General features: G+C 39.5%; 1 protein-coding gene across 1 annotated transcript in view; it reads left to right on the top strand.

The window, feature by feature from the left end:
* Positions 1-15,146, top strand: part of LOC306998038 (NACHT, LRR and PYD domains-containing protein 12-like) — a 54,529-nt gene extending 39,383 nt beyond the window's left edge. Inside the window, exons 11-15 of the mRNA XM_079611770.1 lie at positions 2,842-3,015; positions 3,363-3,536; positions 10,088-10,261; positions 10,777-10,938; positions 12,977-15,146. Of these exons, the coding sequence (XP_079467896.1) occupies positions 2,842-3,015; positions 3,363-3,536; positions 10,088-10,261; positions 10,777-10,938; positions 12,977-12,998 (706 nt within the window). The 3' untranslated portion in view covers positions 12,999-15,146. The remainder of the gene's footprint in view (positions 1-2,841; positions 3,016-3,362; positions 3,537-10,087; positions 10,262-10,776; positions 10,939-12,976) is intronic.
* The last annotated feature ends 6,409 nt before the right edge of the window (positions 15,147-21,555 follow it).

Below are 21,555 nucleotides of genomic sequence, written 5' to 3' on the forward strand. Positions count from 1 at the left end.
CACAATTAAAACGTGATATCAAGCTTTAAATATTTGGTTAAGACAGACAGTTTGATCATGGGTCAATAATTATTTCAGTAACTGTAGAGGCAGAACAATGTTTTTGTAACATCAGAACTGTTCATAACTGCTTTCAATTCAATGTTTGTATTTCACAAAATGTAAAATATCTAATTTTGGTATATCTAAAAATAAATATCTAAATATCTAAAAATTGAACAATTGCATTTTAAAAGTCTGTGATCAGTGTCTGCCTGTAATAAGATCCACTGAAGGCAAGTTGACTGAACGCTAGTGATGAGCGCTTTCGAAACACTTCATGAAGCTACGAAACCTTTACGAATCTTTTGTTTTTGAATCAGTGGGTCGGAGTGTGTCGGAGTGATCAAACTGGCAAAGTCACATGATTTCAGTAAACGCGGCTTCGTTACGTCACCAACAGCAGTCACTGTCACAGTGTCTGGTGGTTCCCTGGGTTAAACATTAGAGGTCTCAGTTTTCACGGTGTCTAGGCATTTTCAATACATTTCCCATAATCCTGTCTGTCACTTAGTGTTCATTGTGTTCAGCTGTTTCTTGTCACCTCATTTAGCACTTGTGTATATATACCCTGTCAGTTTCAGTGTTTGTCACGGAGTCCTTGTTTATAGTCACCACACTTCCGTTGTCTGCATTCTGTCACGGAACACACAGAGAGAGAGAGATCCAAATGCAATGATTTATTAAGGGGTAATCCGTACTCACAACTAGTTCAGGCAGAGGTCAAAATCCAGAAAGGCAATCCAAAACACGAAACAAAACAAGAAGCAGACAGAATGCAGACAACGGAAGTGTGGTGACTATAAACAAGGACTCCGTGACAAACACTGAAACTGACAGGGTATATATACACAAGTGCTAAATGAGGTGACAAGAAACAGCTGAACACAATGAACACTAAGTGACAGACAGGATTATGGGAAATGTAGTGAAAATGCCTAGACACCGTGAAAACTGAGACCTCTAATGTTTAACCCAGGGAACCACCAGACACTGTGACAGTCACAGGGAACAAAGCCAGACAGAAGACAATGGCAACATGAAGGCAGGGCCGTATGCAGGACTTTATAAAGACTGAGGTCCCAAAATTGATGTTGCTGTGGGGGTTCGGGGGACATTTGTGATTTTCCTGATCTACACATGTGCAATTTAAGGTGTTTGAAGGACAAAAAATGGATATCATTAGCTTTAAAAGCATGTCAGTGGGCAGTAGCATAAATTATTAGTCAAGCAGAAAACAGATTCTTAAACATGAGAATCAGATTAATAATCATAATAATAATTTGTTACATTTATATAGCGCTTTTTTTAGGTTAAATGTTGCAATGAATGATCCACACTACAAAATGTAATGCATAGATGTTATGCTTATTGTGGACAAAACACAATAAAAAAAAGTTCCGCTGTAATAGCGAACAACATAATATCTGTGTTAAATATGAATCCATTGTAATAATGATAATCTCACCCTGGGCACAGTATGCAATACCTGCTCTTCCTCTCTCATCTTCATCACATTCTCTCTTTCTTCTTCTCTCAGTCTCCTTATCTTCACCTGTATATCTTCCCTTCCCGAAGCTGAGCTTTGATTGATACAGTCTTTGCAAACTGATTATTTCTGTCTGTTGTTCATAACTTCTATCGTAAAACAGCTGTTTAGTTTCGCTGCTTGCATCATATCTCACACTTTATGACCGTTAACTGAAGCGGGTCGTGAAGCGGCGCTGGAATTCGCGCTCGACTCGCAGCTTCTGTGAACATAAAGCGCGTCTACTTTGACTTGATTGGTCATCTAAAACATGGTGACATTGACATTGAGTGTTGTTAGTCCGCTGAAGCAGCTCAGATGAGGTAGTTTATCGTGGTGATGTGCAATATCATTACAGCACCAAAAGTAGAGTTCATATTAGCCAATTATTTCACAACCTTCATTATATAGAGCATATATAGACCCTTTCCAGCGCTGCGCTCGTTGTCTTTTGACTTCCGGTCTGCATTTCACAGCGATCTTGCGTATTTATGAATGAACAGCTCGTTTTAAAATCTTCCCGGTCTACTGACATTTGTTAAGATCTGCTTAAAACATTACCATGCTCATGATAACTTTCATTAACTCTACAATAAGTGAATCCACTTCACCTGCTAATTACTCCTGGACAGCGATGCCATAGAAACATGGGCGTCAGTTTGGTTTGAAATGTGCTGGGGACAGAGCAGAGGCGCTTTCATTTTTCTCTTTCACGCACGTCATGTTTTGAAAGACGATGCCCTGTAGCTTACTAATGTAAATAAATAAAAATGTATAGAAAAATGTGATGATGATGTCCGACTCGTTTTATGAAGAAGAAAGCATTAGACATATGACCTACTATTCTGCTTCATAAATGTCAGTGCCGATAATCTCCGCATGAATAAATTCATGATCCGCCTATTTAATGTGTACCTTAATGGTCCAGTGGCCGAACTTTCACCAAGCCTGTCAGAAGTTCTGGCTTCTAATCCGCATTTGTGTAGTTTTTCTTTTTCTTTTTTCTCATCAAAACCAAATATGTTCATCAGTGGTTGTATAACAATATATATTATTTATATATATATATATATATATATATATATATATATATATATATATATATATATATATATATATATATATATTTAAATGAGCAGTGTGTAGTCTTTCTCTGTGTTACCTGCATCTGGATCTCCCTGTTTATTTGTCAGCAAAAGTCTGCTGGATGAAGCTAAACACGCTAGTTGATCATCATAAATCTGATTCATTTTCTTTTCTCTTTCTGTCTTCAGTCTGAGTCGATGCAGTATTACAGAGAAACAGAGTCTCATCCTGACTTCAGCTCTGAACTCAAACCCATCACACCTGAGAGATCTGGACCTGAGCGGGAATAAACTAGGAGACTCTGGAGTGAAAAACCTCAGTGATCTACTGATGAACCCACAACTCAAGCTGGAGAAACTACAGTTAGTGTCATTATACTGTACAGCAATTACAGTGTGACTGAAGTTTATTTATTTGAAGACAGCAGGGCTTATGTTTCATTGTTTATAGCAGTGCACTTTCTGGAGTTTCCCTATTGCTCACATTTTATGTGTGTTTTTTATCTAGATAGTAATTGTTTAACTTTCAGCATTTGATACAATATACTGATTGTGTACATGCAGAAATCTGCCTTTTCAACAGAGAATAAAGAAGAGAGTCGTCAAATAAATGTGTGACTGGGTTTCAGAACAGGACACTAAATGCTGCTGTAGCTCTTCAATAAGATGATCATCATAGATCTGAACTATTGTTATTTCTCTGTCTTCAGTCTGTATAGATGCAGTATTACAGAGAAAGAGAGTCTCATCCTGACTTCAGCTCTGAGATCAAACCCGTCACACCTGAGAGATCTGGACCTGAGCGTGAATACACTAGGAGACTCAGGAGTGAAGCACTTATGTGCCGTACTGAAGGATTCACACTGTAAACTGGAGATATTGAGGTCAGTCACGTTCACATACAAGAATCAAAATGCTTAAAATCACTTCAACAGTTTAAGGCGAGACACTACAGGTGAATAGGGTAAAATGTGTAACTAGCAGATATCACCAACTTTCCCAGTTGATTGCCTACATTAAGATGAGAAAAAAATGTATTACAAGTTTTCTGTAATTTAATGTTTGAATATGCAAATTAGGCATTGTCTAATTAAATATGTGCTAATTTGCATATAATAAAAAAAATCTGAGTATTGGATAAAGCCAGGTTCAAAATTCTTTTTTTATTGTGTTCACATATTAGATGGGGGAAAATTACAGAGGGATTTATGGATATCTACTTTTGTTATCCTGTAAATCAGAATATACTGTGAATAGCCTTAAAAAATAGATTTTCTGGAATAAAATGTTATATAAATCAGGCAAGGAATAATATATTTACAAATCCCTCAGTAAATGTCTTCATAATATAACTAGGCACAAGACTGGAAGGTTTGGTGTATATCGGTGCGACTGAAGTGGAGATTTCAGACTTGGAGAATGAGAGAAAAGTCATTTTGAGAAAACGGGCTTTAAAGGGGTGGTTGATTATGATTTCACTTTTCTAGCTTTAGTCAGGGCAGCCAACTCTCACGCATTGAGCCTGAAACTCACGCAATTGGCCCTTTTCACACGCTCTCACGCCACACATCCATTTTCTCACGCAGAAAAAAATCGCGAAGCAAAGAGGACACTGACAACGACAGACAAGACAGAGCAGGGGTTACTTTTGATATAAAATAAATGATCAGCTCTCAGATTCTGTCAATTTTATTACGCAATTCAAACAATAAATACCGTTTTGGCGCTTGTGACGTGACAGATCTCTGTAGCGCCTCAGTTCAAGCGGCACGTGAACCGATCATCTCTAACTCTTCTCGGCTCTGCTCTTCTTTACTATTAGTAAATAAACCCGAACTTACCGAAATGTATATCGGATCAATCAGTGTTTTTCAACCGCGGTAAGAAGTCAATAAAACAGGTCGGCTAGAACAATGTCACATAAGTTACTTTTACATCAGGAAAGCAATTTAATGACCATTTATAGGCTGGAAAAATTAGCTATAGAGTTTTGTTAAATATGTCCACTATATTAGGCTACATATTATATTTTTACTTATATCATTAAAATATTATAAAGTTGTTATAATAATAAAGAACGCATTATATTTCATTTAAGTTGTTATTTTTAACCTTTAATAAAAATAGCCTAGGGCTCTCTGTTTACAGCATTAGTGATTTCTTTTTTAACATGTTTCTACTGTAACTAATAATTATAAAAATGAATCGATATTGAATCAAGATGTCAAGCAATAATAAATACAGTAACTTGCCAGTAATTGTAACCATGCAGCTAAACATTGTAACATGTTGTCAGTAAACTTAATTAAAATAAGTTACCAAATGTTTTGACAATCACAACTTATTGTGATGCAAGTTTTTTTTCCCACATACCCCATCATCACCCCCCACCCCCCCCATCTCACTCCAAGCTAAACTCAAAAGTTGGCAGCCCTGCTTTAGTTAGTGTGTAATGTTGCTGTTTGAACATAAACAACATCTGCAAAGTTACAACGCTCAAAGTTCAAAGCAAAGGAATATAACGCGGGCGCGTTTTGCTCGTTTTTTTTTTACATGGTAGCAAAATAGACCTAAAATACTCTAGTTTTGGTCATACAGACTTAAGAAATATGAAAAAATAAGCTGTTAAATGTCTACTTTTTTATGTGTCCACTTACAATCAAAATAAAACATTGTGCTTTTGTAAAATAAAGTAAACAGGGTGTGCTTTCTGCCTCTCCGTCTCCGTGAACTTTTGTTCTGAAGCACGTCTCTAAACTCAAACAAAACTCAGCGAATACTATTCACTCAGACATGAGCTATATATCTCTATAATCATTTAAGTGTGTAGTTTTAAATTATCTAATTCAAAACTAAAAGAAATATTCTCTGTTTATATAATCTATATAAAAAGAGAGAGAGAGATCAGCCGTTCTCATTATCTTTCTGGCAGCTCATTACTCTGCTAATGTGACACGCCCATCGAGAGCGCGCGCTATTCAAACGCAGATAATCTGAGGCAACACATGCAAACCAGTCAACGCCCACAACAGCTGGAGAACACACTCGCTGTGAGGAATAATAATATCGTGATAATCCTGGAAATTTTACCTCAAACGTGCTGGAGTAGCCTAACAACGGACCCAGCTGCAGATCAGTAAGTGCTTTGTTCTAATCGCGATATGAAATGGTGTCTGTAAACCGCAAAAGACTCTTCAAATTTGAATCGCGTTTCTGTGTTTGAATGAATGAACGGCACAGACGCATGCTGTTGTTTACTACAGCTCGCGCGTGTCTGTGTGTGAATGAATTTAGCTTTTAGCAAACTATCTATATTGCCTACTGAGATGAGTAAAAATCGACTGAATACGTTGAAATAAAATGTCTTTGTATAAGCAACATATTAAACTTCAAATTAACATTTATGCCCTAATATATATTAGCCTATAAAAGACAATATGTTACAGACGAAATATGAAAGACAACGTTTCGTTTTGGATAGATTATAAAGTTTTTACTGCCACATCAAAACCTAATTTACAAGGTGCAAACAAAATCTTAAAAGATCAATATAACACCGTGTCCTAACTACACGCGAGGTGATAAAATTCCAGCGACAGCAAGTGTGTCTGTCCACACTAGACGCGACGCGACTGTGAGACGCCACACGTCAATCAAAAATCACAGCCATTCAGAACAGCGTGTGGGCGGAGTCTCTATTTGAAAACGAACTGCTGGCCCGCACTCGCATTGGAAATGGGTAAGGACATAATCAAATCAAGAAATAACATTATTAAAAATCAAAACATTAACAAAATATACTCATTGACTAATTTTGTTATGAAGTACAGTTTTATGTTTGCATAGAATTCAGTTTGAACGCTATATTATATGCTTTCAAAATCTGAGGTAAATTATCCATTATCGCTTGTGGCACAGTGACCTATTTTTAACTAAAAATAAATAATGTGTACTCATAACCAGTGTAATTTCTTCATATGACAATCAGTTTATTCGATCTTGTTCATAGGGAAATCAGATTCTGGCTGATCTGTCAGCCGCGACGTCGCATAAATAGCGAAGTTTCTAAATTAGAAACTTCGCGTGTCGCCGTCGCGTCTGGTTAGGACAAAAACTCTGATTAACATGGAAAAGATACCTTTTATCGCGTGTCGCGGCGTCGCGTGTAGTTAGGACACGGTGTAAGCCTTCTCTTTAAATTATTTTATTAGTGACAAATTTGGGGAGAGGATAGCCTACATCCAAAACTGTCTGAAAATACGAATGAGAATTAACTGCACAATTACTAGAAATGTTAACCTTGGATATTATACAATTTGCAAGCATACACAGTTTGTGGAAAAATACACTTTTTTCAAGATGTTTCCAACTCTGAACCAATTCTGTAGTTATATATATGTATGTATGTATGTATGTATGTGTGTGTGTATATATGAAGAGTTCGGTTGCAAAACGCGATAAACGCCATTTTTTGACATTTGGATTTTATTATTGGAAATCACTGTTCAGATGTACCTTAACCTGTGTGTGAATTGCTGCCATTAATACGATTTAAAAATGTACATTTTAAGCCTACTACAAAATTTATTTTTTCACAAAACGCGATATCCGCCAGCCCAGTTTCTTTACAAAGTGCGATATAGGCGGTTAGGCTGCTGCGCGAGCTCAGGCTGTCACGCGAGGAGAGAGTCACCGCCGGTGAAGTGCTCCGAGTTTGCTCAGTGATTTAACGATAATATCTAAACAAAAAACATATTTTTAAAAAGAGGATTTAATAGGCTAACTAAGAAACGTTTACCATTTAATTGTTTATACTGTAGGCGAGCTGTCAGTCACGTAGGCTACGTCACTGATCAACAGCTGCCTGTCAGTCAGAGAATCAAAGCTTCAGAGTCAAGCTAACGTTATGGATTTCGATTGGAGCCGGTCATTCCAGCTGCTGTTGGGAGAAAGAGGAAGGCATCATTTAAAGAAAATCATCAAAGGGAGAAGACCAAACGGGCAAGGCATTCAGGGGAGGGAAAACATCCAAAGATTAATTGTGGTCATCGTGCGACACACGCACTCACGCACGCACGCGCGCACGCACACACAAAACATTGATTCACTAGCTTTTCTTAATGGCATTACAGTAGTAGAATATAGCCTAAGGTGGATATATAGCGTTTTGCAAAAAAAAAAAAAAATATATATATGTTGTGTAGCCTATGTTCTGGCCAAAACTAACTCAGAATCTTATTATTATTAATCAATCTTTGTATATACTATTCCATATATTTATGATGTATTGTTTTTTTAACCAATTTAAGATGTTTGACAATGTTAAGATAAATAGGTTGCATTTTGGCATGGTTTTTGACTTATTTATGGACATAAAATTAAATAAAAAATATCCTGGATTTGAAGAATATTGTGTCCCTGGCCTTCACTGAGCTCAAGTAATAGTTTAATGTACAAAAAATTGTGAATGAACTTGACTGTTGATGTCTTAAATAATAATGTCAAATAACCAACATTTCTCAAAATGGATATATCTCGTTTTGCAACGAAACTCTTCATATATATGTGTGTGTGTGTATACATATGTGTGTGTGTATATGTGTGTGTGTGTTGTCTTTGCATTCTTTCTTGTGGCTCAGTGACACCTGAATGAAAGGCTCATTAGTATACAGCATTAGCAGGTCTTTGTCTTCTCAGGTGTGAATGAGGACATTATTCATGACCTTGTTGGATCATTCACGCCCACCTGCATATTGCCTTTCCAAACAAAAAGTGTCTTACAAAATTTAAATCAATCTATTGTTTAATGTGAACGATTAGCCCGGATGATTTTTAGATAATTTTGAAGTAAAAACTCTAGGCGAATCCATTAGTCAAAAGTATTGTGGGAATATGTGAAGTTGGTCGTATGTGGTCTTATATCAGAAAATTTAAGTTTGAGTTTTTTGAATAACCACGCATAAATAATATTCTCTCAAAAATGCAAACATGTACATACATGTTGCTCACATATTATGATAGCCATGTTCGTGCTAAATAGAGTGTAATTACACCTTTGCCATTAATATGTTTATAAGCAACTGAAAAAAATACAAATATCAGGGCATGTCAAAACATCTCAAGGACCCCAAAAACACCTTGGTCCCCAGAGGGTTAAAGGGGTGGTTGATTATGATTTCACTTTTCTAGCTTTAGTTAGTGTGTAATGTTGCTGTTTGATCATAAACAACATCTGCAAAGTTACAACGCTCAGAGTTCAAAGCAAAGGAATATATTTGCTTTTTAAGAAAAGGACGACAACAAACGGTTTGTAGGAACTACACGACATTCCTCCCGGGTTAGTGACAGCACCAACCCTAAAATTTACATAACCCCGCCCCCGGAACACGGTTTATAGATTATCATGACAGAATATGCTAATCAATGACTAGAAGATAGTTAACTCCACATCAGCTTCATAAATTCATCAACTAACCATTCAGAAATGTCCAGTTGCTTCTACATGTTGTCACTTCTTCTTGAGTCTCTCCATCATTGTCTGACTCCGGGTTGAACATGAACTAAAAGTTTTTGAAATTTCCAGTGTGTGTGTGTGTGTGTGAGGTAATAGGACACAAGCTGTTGAAGCTCCGCCCCCTGTGCAGCTCATTTGCATTTAAAGGAACAGACACAAAACTACATATTTTTGCTCAACTTCAAAAAGTGACAACTTTAACATGCTATATAAAAATATCTGTGGGGTATTTGAGCTAAAACTTCACACACACACTCTGGGGACATCAGAGACTTATTTTACATCTTGTGAAAAGGGCATTATACCGCCCCTTTAAAGATTGCATCAGCCAATGAGATTGCGCATTTAGAGTTAAATCCCCCCTTTTACTTTCACGATTGGTTGCTGATAAACAGGAAATGACCATATTTGGACCCGACAGCATTGTACAGGAGAGAGAGAGCTTTCTAACGGTGTGTGTGATGACAGGGAGCAGACAGAGATCGCGGAGCAGCGGATGATTTATAACACCAACTTTTGTTGAATTTATGAGAAATCTACACACGCAAACAGACAAAGTGCAGTAAAATAAAGACCTAAATGTGTATTTCTGACTTTTTTTCCACCACAAGTCTGAAAGAAGACGTTATTGAAGACAAATATCCCAAAATCTCAAAATTGACCAGTGAATAAACCCGATGTTTTTGCCTGCCGTGTCTCTCCTTAAACTAACACACTTTATTCTCAATATCTCTCAGTGAGTCTGAGTTCACATTATATTTCTGCACACATTTTCACCGTAGTATTTTGAGATCTGGTGAAATAAAGATGAAGATCTCTCTTCCTCTGTCTGCTTTATTTGCTGATGAAGATGATGTGACGTTACAGAATAAACAGTTTTCTTTTCTTCTGTCTTATTTTCTTCTCTCTCTGCTAATGTAGGTTAAGAGGCTGTGATATGACAGATGAAGGTTGTTCTGATGTGACTTCAGCTCTGAACTCAAACCCGTCACACCTGAGAGATCTGGACCTGAGCTGGAATACACTAGGAGACTCTGGAGTGAAAAACCTCAGTGATCTACTGATGAACCCACAACTCAAGCTGGAGAAACTACAGTTAGTGTCATTATACTGTACAGCAATTACAGTGTGACTGAAGTTTATTTATCTGAAGACAGCAGGGCTTATGTTTCATTGTTTACAGCAGTGCACTTTCTGGAGTTTCCCTATTGCTCACATGTTATGTGTTTTTATCTAGATAGTAATGGTTTAATTTCCAGCATTTGATACAATATACTGATTGTGTACATGCAGAAATCTGCCTTTTTTAACAGAGAATAAAGAAGAGAGACGTCAAATAAATAGTTAAAATGAAATAGGAGAAACCGTGTCTTCCAGCGCACAGAACTAGTGTGACTGTGTTTCAGAACAGACTATTGGACACTAAATGCTGCTGTAGCTCTTCAATAAGATGATCATCATAGATCTGAACTATTGTTATTTTTAAACTAAAACACTTTATTCTCAATATCTCACAGTGAGTCTGAGTTCACATTATATCTGTGTAAAATTCTTCATATTCATGATTTGTTTGTAAGATAATCTCTCTTCCTCTGTTTGTGTCTTTCTAGTCTATATGACTGTGGCATTACAGATGTTTCTTCTCTAACTCAGTCTTTGACTGATTCAAAAGCACTGCAGTTTTTAAAAGAGCTTGATCTGAGTCTCAATAAGATAGGAGACTCAAAGCAGCGGCTCAGAGACGAGCTACGAGACTCAAACTGTGTCCTGAGGTGAGGAAACATCACTCTGAGATATTAAAGACATCTTCATTTTCCTCTGATATGTGAACACACCTTTCAAACATTCGTGAAAGAAAAATTATCATTAAGCTTTATTGCAACAAAGGGTTTGTGTGAGAACACAATGTGAAGTTATTGAAATGTTGAACACACAGGAGGAAAGAGAACAGAAGCTCACGGTCACAGCTTTACACATCAACACCTGCTTTATGAACTGTGTCAGTAGAAGTGAATCATTTCAGTGTGAAAACAGACTTGGTCAGATTGTAGGAAAGCGCTGCACTCCTGCTAAACTCAGTGCAGGTCCAGCTTCAGCTCACAAGAGAAATGTCTCTGTCTCCAATGTGTTTTTACTGGGACGAGCCACACGTCACACTCCTCTACACTTACTTTACTCTCAGTGATTTTCTAAGAGGCGACAGACATGTTTAAACTAGAGGACAAGCGCACTTTGTCGCACCGACACACTAGGGCTGGGCGATAAATCGATTTTATCGATTAACTCGAGTGTGTAGTGTACATCGATGTGTTTGAATGAAAATCGGTTTTCTCTATAATATCCGCCGACGCTCCCCTCTGGGCTTCCATAGTTCCGAACGCGCTCAGCGTGTTTGCCATAGAGCTACACAAACAACATGGCAAATGAACAAGACCGCGGCTGCACAAGCACACCCGCCAAAAACATTTACAAACTGAATCTGCAGAGCTGCCAACTCTCACGCATTCACCGTGACTCCGTGAGACTCAATCAGTTGTCACTTTCCACACGCTCTCACGCCACACATCCATTTCTCACGCAGAGAAAATCGCGAAGCAAAGAGGACGGTGACACCGACAGAGAAGGTTTACGGTACTATTGATATAAAACAAATTCTCAGCTCTCAGATTCTGTCAATTTAATTACAAAATTCAAACAATAAACACCGTTTTGGTGCTTGTAAATGTGACGTGACAGATCACAGACAGATCTCAGTTCAAGCGGCACGTGAACGGTCATCTGTTAACTTACTACTAACTTATTTAATATAAATAAACACGAATGATTAATAGGTAATTTGAAAGATACAGTATGTAATGTAATAAAATCGCTAGATCAAGTGTTTTTCAACCGCGGACAGAGGTCCATAAACAGCTGGAGAACAGTCGGGTAATGTTTACCTCAGGAAAGCCGTTTAATAACCATAGCACGTTAGTTGGACTTAAACAATTGTCTGTAGAGAGGAGTATTTTGCAAAATATGATAACTATTACATTTTTATTATATTTTTACCTATATCATTAAAATATTATAACGTTGTCATTGTAAAAAACGCATTAAAATAAAATTGAGATGTTACTTTTAACCTTTAATAATAATACCAGCTGACAGGGCTCTGTATGTTTACAGTAGGTGACTTTTATTTGGGAGAGAAAAATTAACAACACATTAATGTATCTACTGTACCTAATATTTATCCAAAGGAATCGATATTGAATCAAGATCAGAATCAAATCACAAGAATTGAAATTGTGAGCAGTAATAAAAACAGGAGCATACAGTCAGTGTACCATGTAAACATTGTTTTGTCACTAAACTTAATAAAATTATTTTTAGTCACCAACTGATGCAAGTTTTTTTTTTTTTTTACATTTACACCCATTTTATGTTATGTTAGGTTATGTTAAATGTTACATTTTCACTGTTTACAAAGGCAGGGCCTGCCATCTTGGCTAGCTAAAACTTGTTTTAAACAATTTATTTGTCATCTGCAGATTGATTTTAAATAGGAATTTAAAATTTAAATCGTAAATCGGATTTTTTATGAAAAAATCTGGGATTTTTTTTTTAGGCCATATCGCCCAGCCCTACGACACACACACACACACACACACACATGAACATGAACATTATTCAGGTTTTATATCTATTATGTTTAAAAACACAAATATATATGCAGATCATGTAAAGTCAGTAATTAATCTGATAACAGGAATTCAATTTAACTTAAAAACTTAAAAAGTAATTGAAATCTAATAATTTTCTCTTCAGTTCCACTTTACAGAGTAGATGAAGATTGATCACCAAACGTCGGTGGATTGATTACATCATGGTTTAAATCTGTGAAACGGAGATGAGAGGAGCAGAAACCATCAGGAGATCCACAGAAGAGTCACTGCTGTCTATGAGGAGAAATAACTGTGATTAATGTGTTTCATACAGGAGGAAGAGACTCAGACTTCACAGTTAAATAAAGCAGCATGTGTGTTAGCATGCGTATTAGAAACATGTGATATTGAAAGATTAATGTTGGTTTATTATTCAGACAAATGATGGTTTAGTTGTAATTAAAGGTGTCAGCAGAAATCTCCACTATCAGGCCTGCTAATATAATAATGTTTGGGTTGAACTCATCCATAATTATTAAAATATTTCTATGAATGTGATTGTCAAGTATTGCACATAAATGTTTCAAAGATATAGGGCCCTATTTTAACGATCTGAAACGCAAGTGTCAAAGCGCAAGTAACTTTGTGGGCGGATCCCGGCGCTGTTGCTATTTTCCCGGCGGGATAAACGACTCTTGCGCCTGGCACAAATCTAAAAGGGGTTGGTCTGAAGTAGCTTCATTATTCATAGTGTGGTTTGGGCGTAACGTGAAATAAACCAATCAGAGCGTCCTCACATTCCCTTTAAGAGCCGGCGCGCTTGTTCCACGGCGGATCGCTATTATAACGGCGGATTTGCCGGCGCACGCCAGGAGCGATTCACAGCCGAGGAGACCGACGCTCTCGTCAGGGCCGTAAAACACAGAGAAGTGACATTGGGGATGATGGGAGAAACACACCCAAATTAGCTTCGGTTAAACAGGCGTATAATTTGGGTAAATGTGTAGCCTAATCCAGATTTTTTTTTTTTAAGTCTAGGTAGATCTTTTTCACATCTTCACGGACACAACAATGATTTCCCTCGTGTGTTAATATTTTTCCTTTTAATAATGTATGATTTGCAAAAATGAAAACTGCTGCGTCTGTTTATATTAGAGAATCAAACTGGATGCGCGTTAACACACTACATTATGGCCAAGCACGCGCCCTTAAAATACCATATCACTAACGCGCAACGCGCCACTGTCTTTAGACTGTTTTTTTCCTGGTCAGTGGCGCAATTGCTTTCTAAAACTGGAAAATAGCACCAGGGAAGTTTTGTGCCGGAACACACTCCTCTTTGCGCTGAACCGCCCCCGCGCGCAAGTTCATTCCCTAATTTACCGACGTGCGTCTGTGGAGGGAAAAGTCCGCTGTGCGCGGGTGCAAAATAGGAATGATACATGCGTCGGTGTACAAAGTCAATTGCGCTGGGTGCAAGAGAGGGCCCATAAAGTTTACATGTAACTTTTAAACATTTACATTATCTCTCTAACACAGAATATGTTTATTGTTATTGTTTTATTGTATATGAAGTTAGTTATGTGTGTGTCTGATGCACAGATCTACAGTGTATTGTCTTTGTTCTGTGGAGTCTCTTCTCCTCTACAGACCGACTAAACATGTTTACCAGTTAACAGCATTTGTGTGTCTTTCACTCGCTCCTCAGACAGCAGACGGATGTGGGCCACGGCAGGCAATGATGCGGCACTGCAGGCCTTCTTATGGCCCGCACTAAATGTGTGTGAGCCGGAAGTGGCCCACGTGTAAAATGGCAAATATGGCCCAAATATTTTAAATCACACGTGGGCCTTTTTAGGCAAAGATGCGGCGCTCATGGCAATGTGTAATCTGAATGTGAGCCTAAAGGCCCATATGATAAATCATGAATATGGCCCTAATATCACAAACCAAATGTGGGCCGCCTATGGCAGAAATGTGGCACAATCGACAATGACTAATCTGGGTGTAAACTGAAGATGGCCCACATATGTTGCAGCAAATGTGGCCCAGTTATCTTAACACATATCTGGGCCAGTTTTAGCAAAGATGAGGGACAGTAATCACTGTGAATCTGAATGTGAACCTAAAGTGTCCCACACATGACATGGCAAATATGTCCCGGTTACATTGCTGTGGTGAGCAGGACGAGGTCGAGGGTTGTGGGGGGACGGCGAGGCCGGTGGCGTGATTGATAATGAGCGACACCTGTGAGGCGCACCGGTCTCGAATCTCTCACGGAGGAGCGGAAGCATAAAGGAGGAGCGACGACAGTGGAGATGGAGAGAGGAACAGGCCTGGACTTGTGTTATGTTTTAATTCATTAATCATTTTTATTTGCTATCGCAAAATATGTACGTTAGTGTGATATACACGCGGAACCAGTTTGGTGATTGCTTTATTTTGACTTGGTGGTCAAAATAAAGAAGGATTTTGCAGCGTTTGTAAAAAGGTATTTAAGCTACAATGGGAATCAACGCTGTAAAATCTCATATGCAATCTGACAGCCACAAATTCTCAGGTTAGGTAAAGTAAGTCAAATCTGTCCTAAATGATAAGCATTTGAATTTCAATACTTACAATATTTAGATCACAGAAGACTTCTCCATGGTCAGTTCAGCTCAATCTTTTGTAAAACAGAGACTTATGGCAGACGAGCTTCTTGATTTAAATTTTTTTTTTTTTAATTAAATACAGGTTAACTATTTACTTAAAAGGTACTAATGTATAAAAGTAAATCAAAATCAAATCATTTACAAGCTTTAACTGCAGGAGGCGCAATGGCAAGGCATCCAACACCGGAGACGTCCTTTACGAATCAGCGTCTACCTTGACATTCATTTTCCAGTCCTGTTATAGTCCATCATACTTTTGACATTTGGAAACCCCTCAGCATGCATTCAGTCCGTTACAGACAATCTGTCCAATCCAAAGTCTTGAACTATGGAGCCAGAATAGTATCAATTATAATGCACGCAAAAAAACATGATTCACACATGCGTAGTGTTATGGAATATGCACATTTTTCTATATGCCTTTTCGTGTATGAAGTACTTATGTGTTATTGTTAGTGAGGTATTCAAGTAGGGCTAGTTCATCAAGGTTTTCAGCCAGTAAATGGGTGTATCGGTCAGGACACAGGAATAAAGACGAGGAGATGTAATTTCTTCTTTTAACTGTATTGAGCTCCAGCAGTTCTCGTCAGAACATTCCAATATCCAGTATTGTCATTATAGTCTGATAACAAACAAATAAATCACCATTAGGTACTGTCAGTTACAGTACTTAAATTACTATGCAACGTGAATAATAAATCCACATACATAATACAAATCAGGATCATCAAACATAAATATATCAATAAACATTGCTATGTCCCTTTAAACATAATCTACACTTACATAAACTAGGATATTACTCTTTGAAGAAATATAAGGAGCTTCAGTTTACATGAGACTGTATTAAAAGGGGTTTACAGAAGGAGCAATGGCGACATCCTCTGGCCAGACAAGGCTACTACACAACAGTGTCCGCACATGGTCTCCGGAGCACGATATTAACTCTTCTTAACTCAATATTATAAACGTTACTGTAACTTAGACATCAGAAGGCTCACACCAGTTAACTTATTATTTCCTACAGTGTTTTACAGCATAAACATTGTTCTATCATGATAAATCTCACTTATCACGCTGGGCAAATGTTAATGCATGGTAATTCTACAATATAGAAACACAAACAAAACAAAGAGACAGTCACTTACTTCTCGTCATTAACTCAACACATGAATATTGGGAGCTGGATCATTCAGGAAGGACTAAAGAAGCTACACAACACATGTATGTAGGCTAAACTATGCTGGCGAACTGCGCAGGCTCAAACTGAGCTTGACGACGTAGATGTGACGTGAGCAACCTGTAGGTCTTCTAGTAGCTGTGCCGAGAGAAATCTGAATCATTCCCTTCCGAATCTCGCAGAGACGGAGAGCGTGAGCATTAGCTGTCCATGAGCTAGCAGCGGGAGCAACTTTATCAATCTCTATGGGCTTCTCCCTTGACTTTATGCCTCCACATCCTCCCGATTGCTTGCAAGCTTCTCTGCCTGTCCATACAGTAATTTCTCGACTTGTGCGACAGAGTCGTGCGGTTATGACGCAATCGTTAGCCTATTTTTACAAAAACGGCTTCTACGGGGCCATAACGTAAGATACAAGGTAATGGAGCCTTTTATACATTTTCGTGTTTCTTTAGAAATAAACAATGGACAAATGGAGTCTTTAAACGCCTCAGATGTAAAGTTATTCGCTGTCAAAGTGACGCCAAAATGAATGGTCAATGGAATGCTAACAGCAGGAGGGGGTCCGCTAGCCAATGGCGGCGCCCGGGGATGCTTCAATGTCTCCCGGAACACTGTTAATAAGGGGAGAAGTTTCACTCTCGCTAGACTTACGGCTTCTGTCTGGTTGCAGTTCCACTCTAGCTCCACATGAGGGCGCTCACAGGATGAATGCAGAATGAATGAAGGTCTATGGAGCTATACCCCTCAAAATCCACTTTTCTCAGGATATAATTTTTTGCCTAGTAATTTGAATGTTGTATTCGAAAGGAGATACAAAAAAATTGCACATTGCTGGGTGTTAGATTTTTTAGAGTCACTTATTTGCTTTAAAAAGTCTTTTAAAATGTCAATGAAGTCATACACATCGTACGACCGGAGATACTGCTTTAGGGCAATCCTTCAGTCACTTTGGTGCTTTCAGAGCCGTTTAAAATTAATTATTTAACGGTTCTGGTGCTTTCGTGTTCTGTACTTTCTTTTCTCTCGAAGCAACACAGCTGAGCCAGAGCTGTGCTGACACAGGTAAATACACGTGCTAGAAGAGTTTTTGTTTTGTTGTTTTAAAAGACGATGCCGAAAATACACACACACACACACACACACACACACACATATATATATATATATATATATATATAAATTCAGAAAGGCTTGGGTTACCTTTTTTCGTCCTTGGGAAATGAGAAATAGGACAACCCTTGCCCACTATTAGAACAATTTATCATTGCACACCTGCGAGGCATTTTTCTCCTTTTTAAATTATTGATATTTACAGGGAATGTCTAATAAGGCGAGAAGTTTAGACGGGCTCTGATATTTAGCGCTGTATGTGTTTTTTTAAGGTGTCAATACTATACTATATGTATCCTGTTTTTATTAACAAAAGAATAACACAACAAGTACTCAAATTAAATTTATTTTCCGTGTACATTTCACAGTACATACATAACCATAGGCAGATAAAAGTGCCAGCAAACAAAAAAAAGTTGCTGCATTGAAAAGAAAACCTTCGGCGAAAAAGTCTGCCTTAACATTCTGATCCCGCTTCGGATGCCATCAAGCGGTATCTCTGGTCGTAATCAGTCCTTCACTGACCAATCAGCGTTCATTAGCAGAATGCTAGCGTGTTATGGGCAACAACAACTCAACCTGTAAGAAATCGAAAGGACATAAGTACTCGTTCTTTCAACTTTCGACCTATAACCCATGTTGAACTTGCCAAACCTAGAATCAAATCTGAGATTTCTCAACGGCAATCGGGTGAAAGGGACACATTTAGCCGTCTAGCCCCATAGACTCCCATTCATTTTGCACTCATGGCGATCGCCCCCAGTGGAGCTCTGGTGGAACTACAACCACAATTTGGTACAATAGGACTTAATAGGGAGTGGCCAGGCTCTCCATAGACGGGCTCTGTTATAACTGACAACTAATGAAAACCCCAAATTCAGTATCTCAGAAAATTAGAATATTGTGAAAAGGTTCAACATTGAAGACACCTGGTGCCACACTCTAATCAGCTAATTTACTCAAAACACCTGCAAAGGCCTTTAAAGGGTCTCTCAGGTCCTGTCCCAAATGACACCCTAAGCACTCGCGGTCTTCCTCTGAGTCCACACTTTCGTGACGTAACGCCGCTTTGACTGTCGGGAAGAAGTCTGCTGCGGAGTGCGCATCAGTGCGGGCTTGGCAAAAGTGCGCATTAAGGGCGCAAATCGACCACAGCTCGCGAGCAGCCTTCTGAGAGGTAAAATGACAAATGGGACACCCTACGGTCTCACAGACTTACGGACACGCGCACACGGCAGCCATTGTAAGTCCACAAGACCGAAAGTGCATATGAAGTGTGCCATTTGGGACAGGGCCATAGTCTAGTTCTGTAGGCTACACAATCATGGGGAAGACTGCTGACTTGACAGTTGTCCAAAAGACGACCATTGACACCTTGCACAAGGAGGGTAAGACACAAAAGGTCATTGCTAAAGTGGCTGGCTGTTCACAGAGCTCTGTGTCCATGCACATTAATAGAGAAGCGAAGGGAAGGAAAAGATGTGGTAGAAAAAAGTGTACAAGCAATAGGGATAACCGCACCCTGGAGAGGATAGTGAAACAAAACCTATTCAAAAATGTGGGGGAGATTCACAAAGAGTGGACTGCAGCTGGAGTCAGTACTTCAAGAACCACCACACACAGAAGGAAGAGAGGAGAGGCACAGAATCCACGTTGCTTGAAGCCCAGTGTCAAGTTTCCACAGTCAGTGATGGTTTGGGGTGCCATGTCATCTGCTGGAGTTGGTCCACTGTGTTTTCTAAGGTCCAAGGTCAACGCAGCTGTCTAACAGGAAGTTTTAGAGAACCTCATGCTTCCTGCTGTTGACCAACTTTATGGAGATGCAGATTTTTACTTTTAGCTTCTGACCAAGGCTGTATCTCAATACTAGTTTAACTCGATCTTAGTGCTGCGTTCGACACTATAGATCATAAAATACTCTTAGATCGACTTCAAAATTACACTGAAATGACCGCCAGGTGGCGCAGAGGGACATTGTGCAAAACAGCAGCTATTGCCGTATTTTGAAATGTAAGTGGGGTTAATGTAAATTAACAGATGAAATAGGCTACTATAGAACATTGTTTAGGACAGAAAAATAGAATCATGATTTAAAAATAGAGACGAGAACAATGTAGCCTTTATTTCATATTGTAGCCTACGCCTAGACGTTGGTGGGCGACATAAGCCTATTGCCCGTTGGGAGCAGCGTGATAGAATAATAATTATTATTCCAAGGCATTCCAAGATGGCGGCGCGCACGGACGCAGCGGCCCGAGGCTCCCAGCTACTTTGCACCTTTTTGTGTTTTTTATGTACGTTTTGTCTTTTTCTGACACACTCATGCATAAGTAAGTCAATCTACGACCGTCAAAATCTGATAGGCATCGGATTTCTGGCGAAAATGGAAATTACCAGTGCTTTTACACGGACTCATAACATCCCGCCGGAGATAGCGAGACCGCCGGGCGCCCTATGGATTGTTCCTACAAGAGGAAAGTAGAGGGACATCTGGTCGACAACAACCCGCGACAGATGTGGAGGGGCATCCAGGCCCTAACTAACTATAAAGGCCGCCCCCCTCCCACATCCTTCAGCAGCAGCACCCTGGCAGAGGAGCTAAACAGCTTCTTTGCCCGGTTCGAGACTACCACCACCATACACCTGCTATCACTGTCTCCCACCGGCCCCAGCACTCTACCTCTCTCGCATCAGGAGCACGAGGTGAGGAAGAAACTGAGAGCAGTGAACCCCAGGAAAGCTGCTGGTCCCGACGGCATCCCGGGAGCGGTGGTTAAAGCATGTGCAGACCAGCTGACAGGGATCCTCACCAAACTTTTCAATCTCTCCCTGACACATGCCATCGTCCCCACATGTCTGAAGGCCTCTACCATCATTCCCATCCCCAAAAAACCTGCCATAGACAGTTTAAATGATTACAGACCCATCGCTCTTACGTCGATAATCATGAAGTGCCTGGAGCGATCAGTCTCTCAGCATATTAGAGACTGTCTCCCTCCCTCCTTCGACCCCCACCAGTTTGCCTATAGGGCGAACAGGTCCACAGAGGATGCCATCGCACTCACACTCCACACAGCGCTGAGCCATTTGGAAAATAAGAGGAGTTATGTGAGGATGCTCTTCGTGGACTACAGCTCAGCTTTCAATACAATCATTCCAGACATTCTTTACAGTAAACTGATAGAGCTACAGATCCCCCTAACCACCTGCATCTGGATTAAAAACTTTCTTTTTAACCGCCCACAATCTGTGAGACTTGGCCCACACCACTCCTCCACACTCATACTCAGCACTGGTTCTCCTCAAGGCTGCGTTCTGAGCCCTCTGCTGTACGCGCTATACACCTATGACTGCTCTCCAAGCCACCCAACCAACCACATAATAAAATATGCGGACGACACCACAGTGGTTGGATGTATCTCCGATGGGGACGAGACAGCATATAGGGCAGAGGTGAAGGATCTGTCGCGTTGGTGCTCAGACAATAACCTGACCCTGAATATCCTTAAAACAAAAGAACTAATTCTGGATTTCAGGAAGCACAGACAGGACTACACTCCCCTCCTCATAAATGGAGATCGGGTGGAAATTGTCACCACCTTTAGGTTTCTGGGCACCCACATCTCTTCTGACCACTCATGGACCTACAACATCAGGGCCCTGGTTAAGAAGGCTCAGCAGCGGCTACACTTCCTGCGTGTCCTCAGGAAGAACAATCTGGACACGAAGCTCCTCCTGGCCTTCTATCACTCCTCTGTGGTGAGCGTACTAACACACTGTATACGTGTGTGGTAT

Source organism: Phoxinus phoxinus (assembly GCF_949152265.1).
Source record: "Phoxinus phoxinus genome assembly, chromosome: 5".
NCBI classification, from domain to species: Eukaryota; Metazoa; Chordata; class Actinopteri; order Cypriniformes; family Leuciscidae; genus Phoxinus; species Phoxinus phoxinus.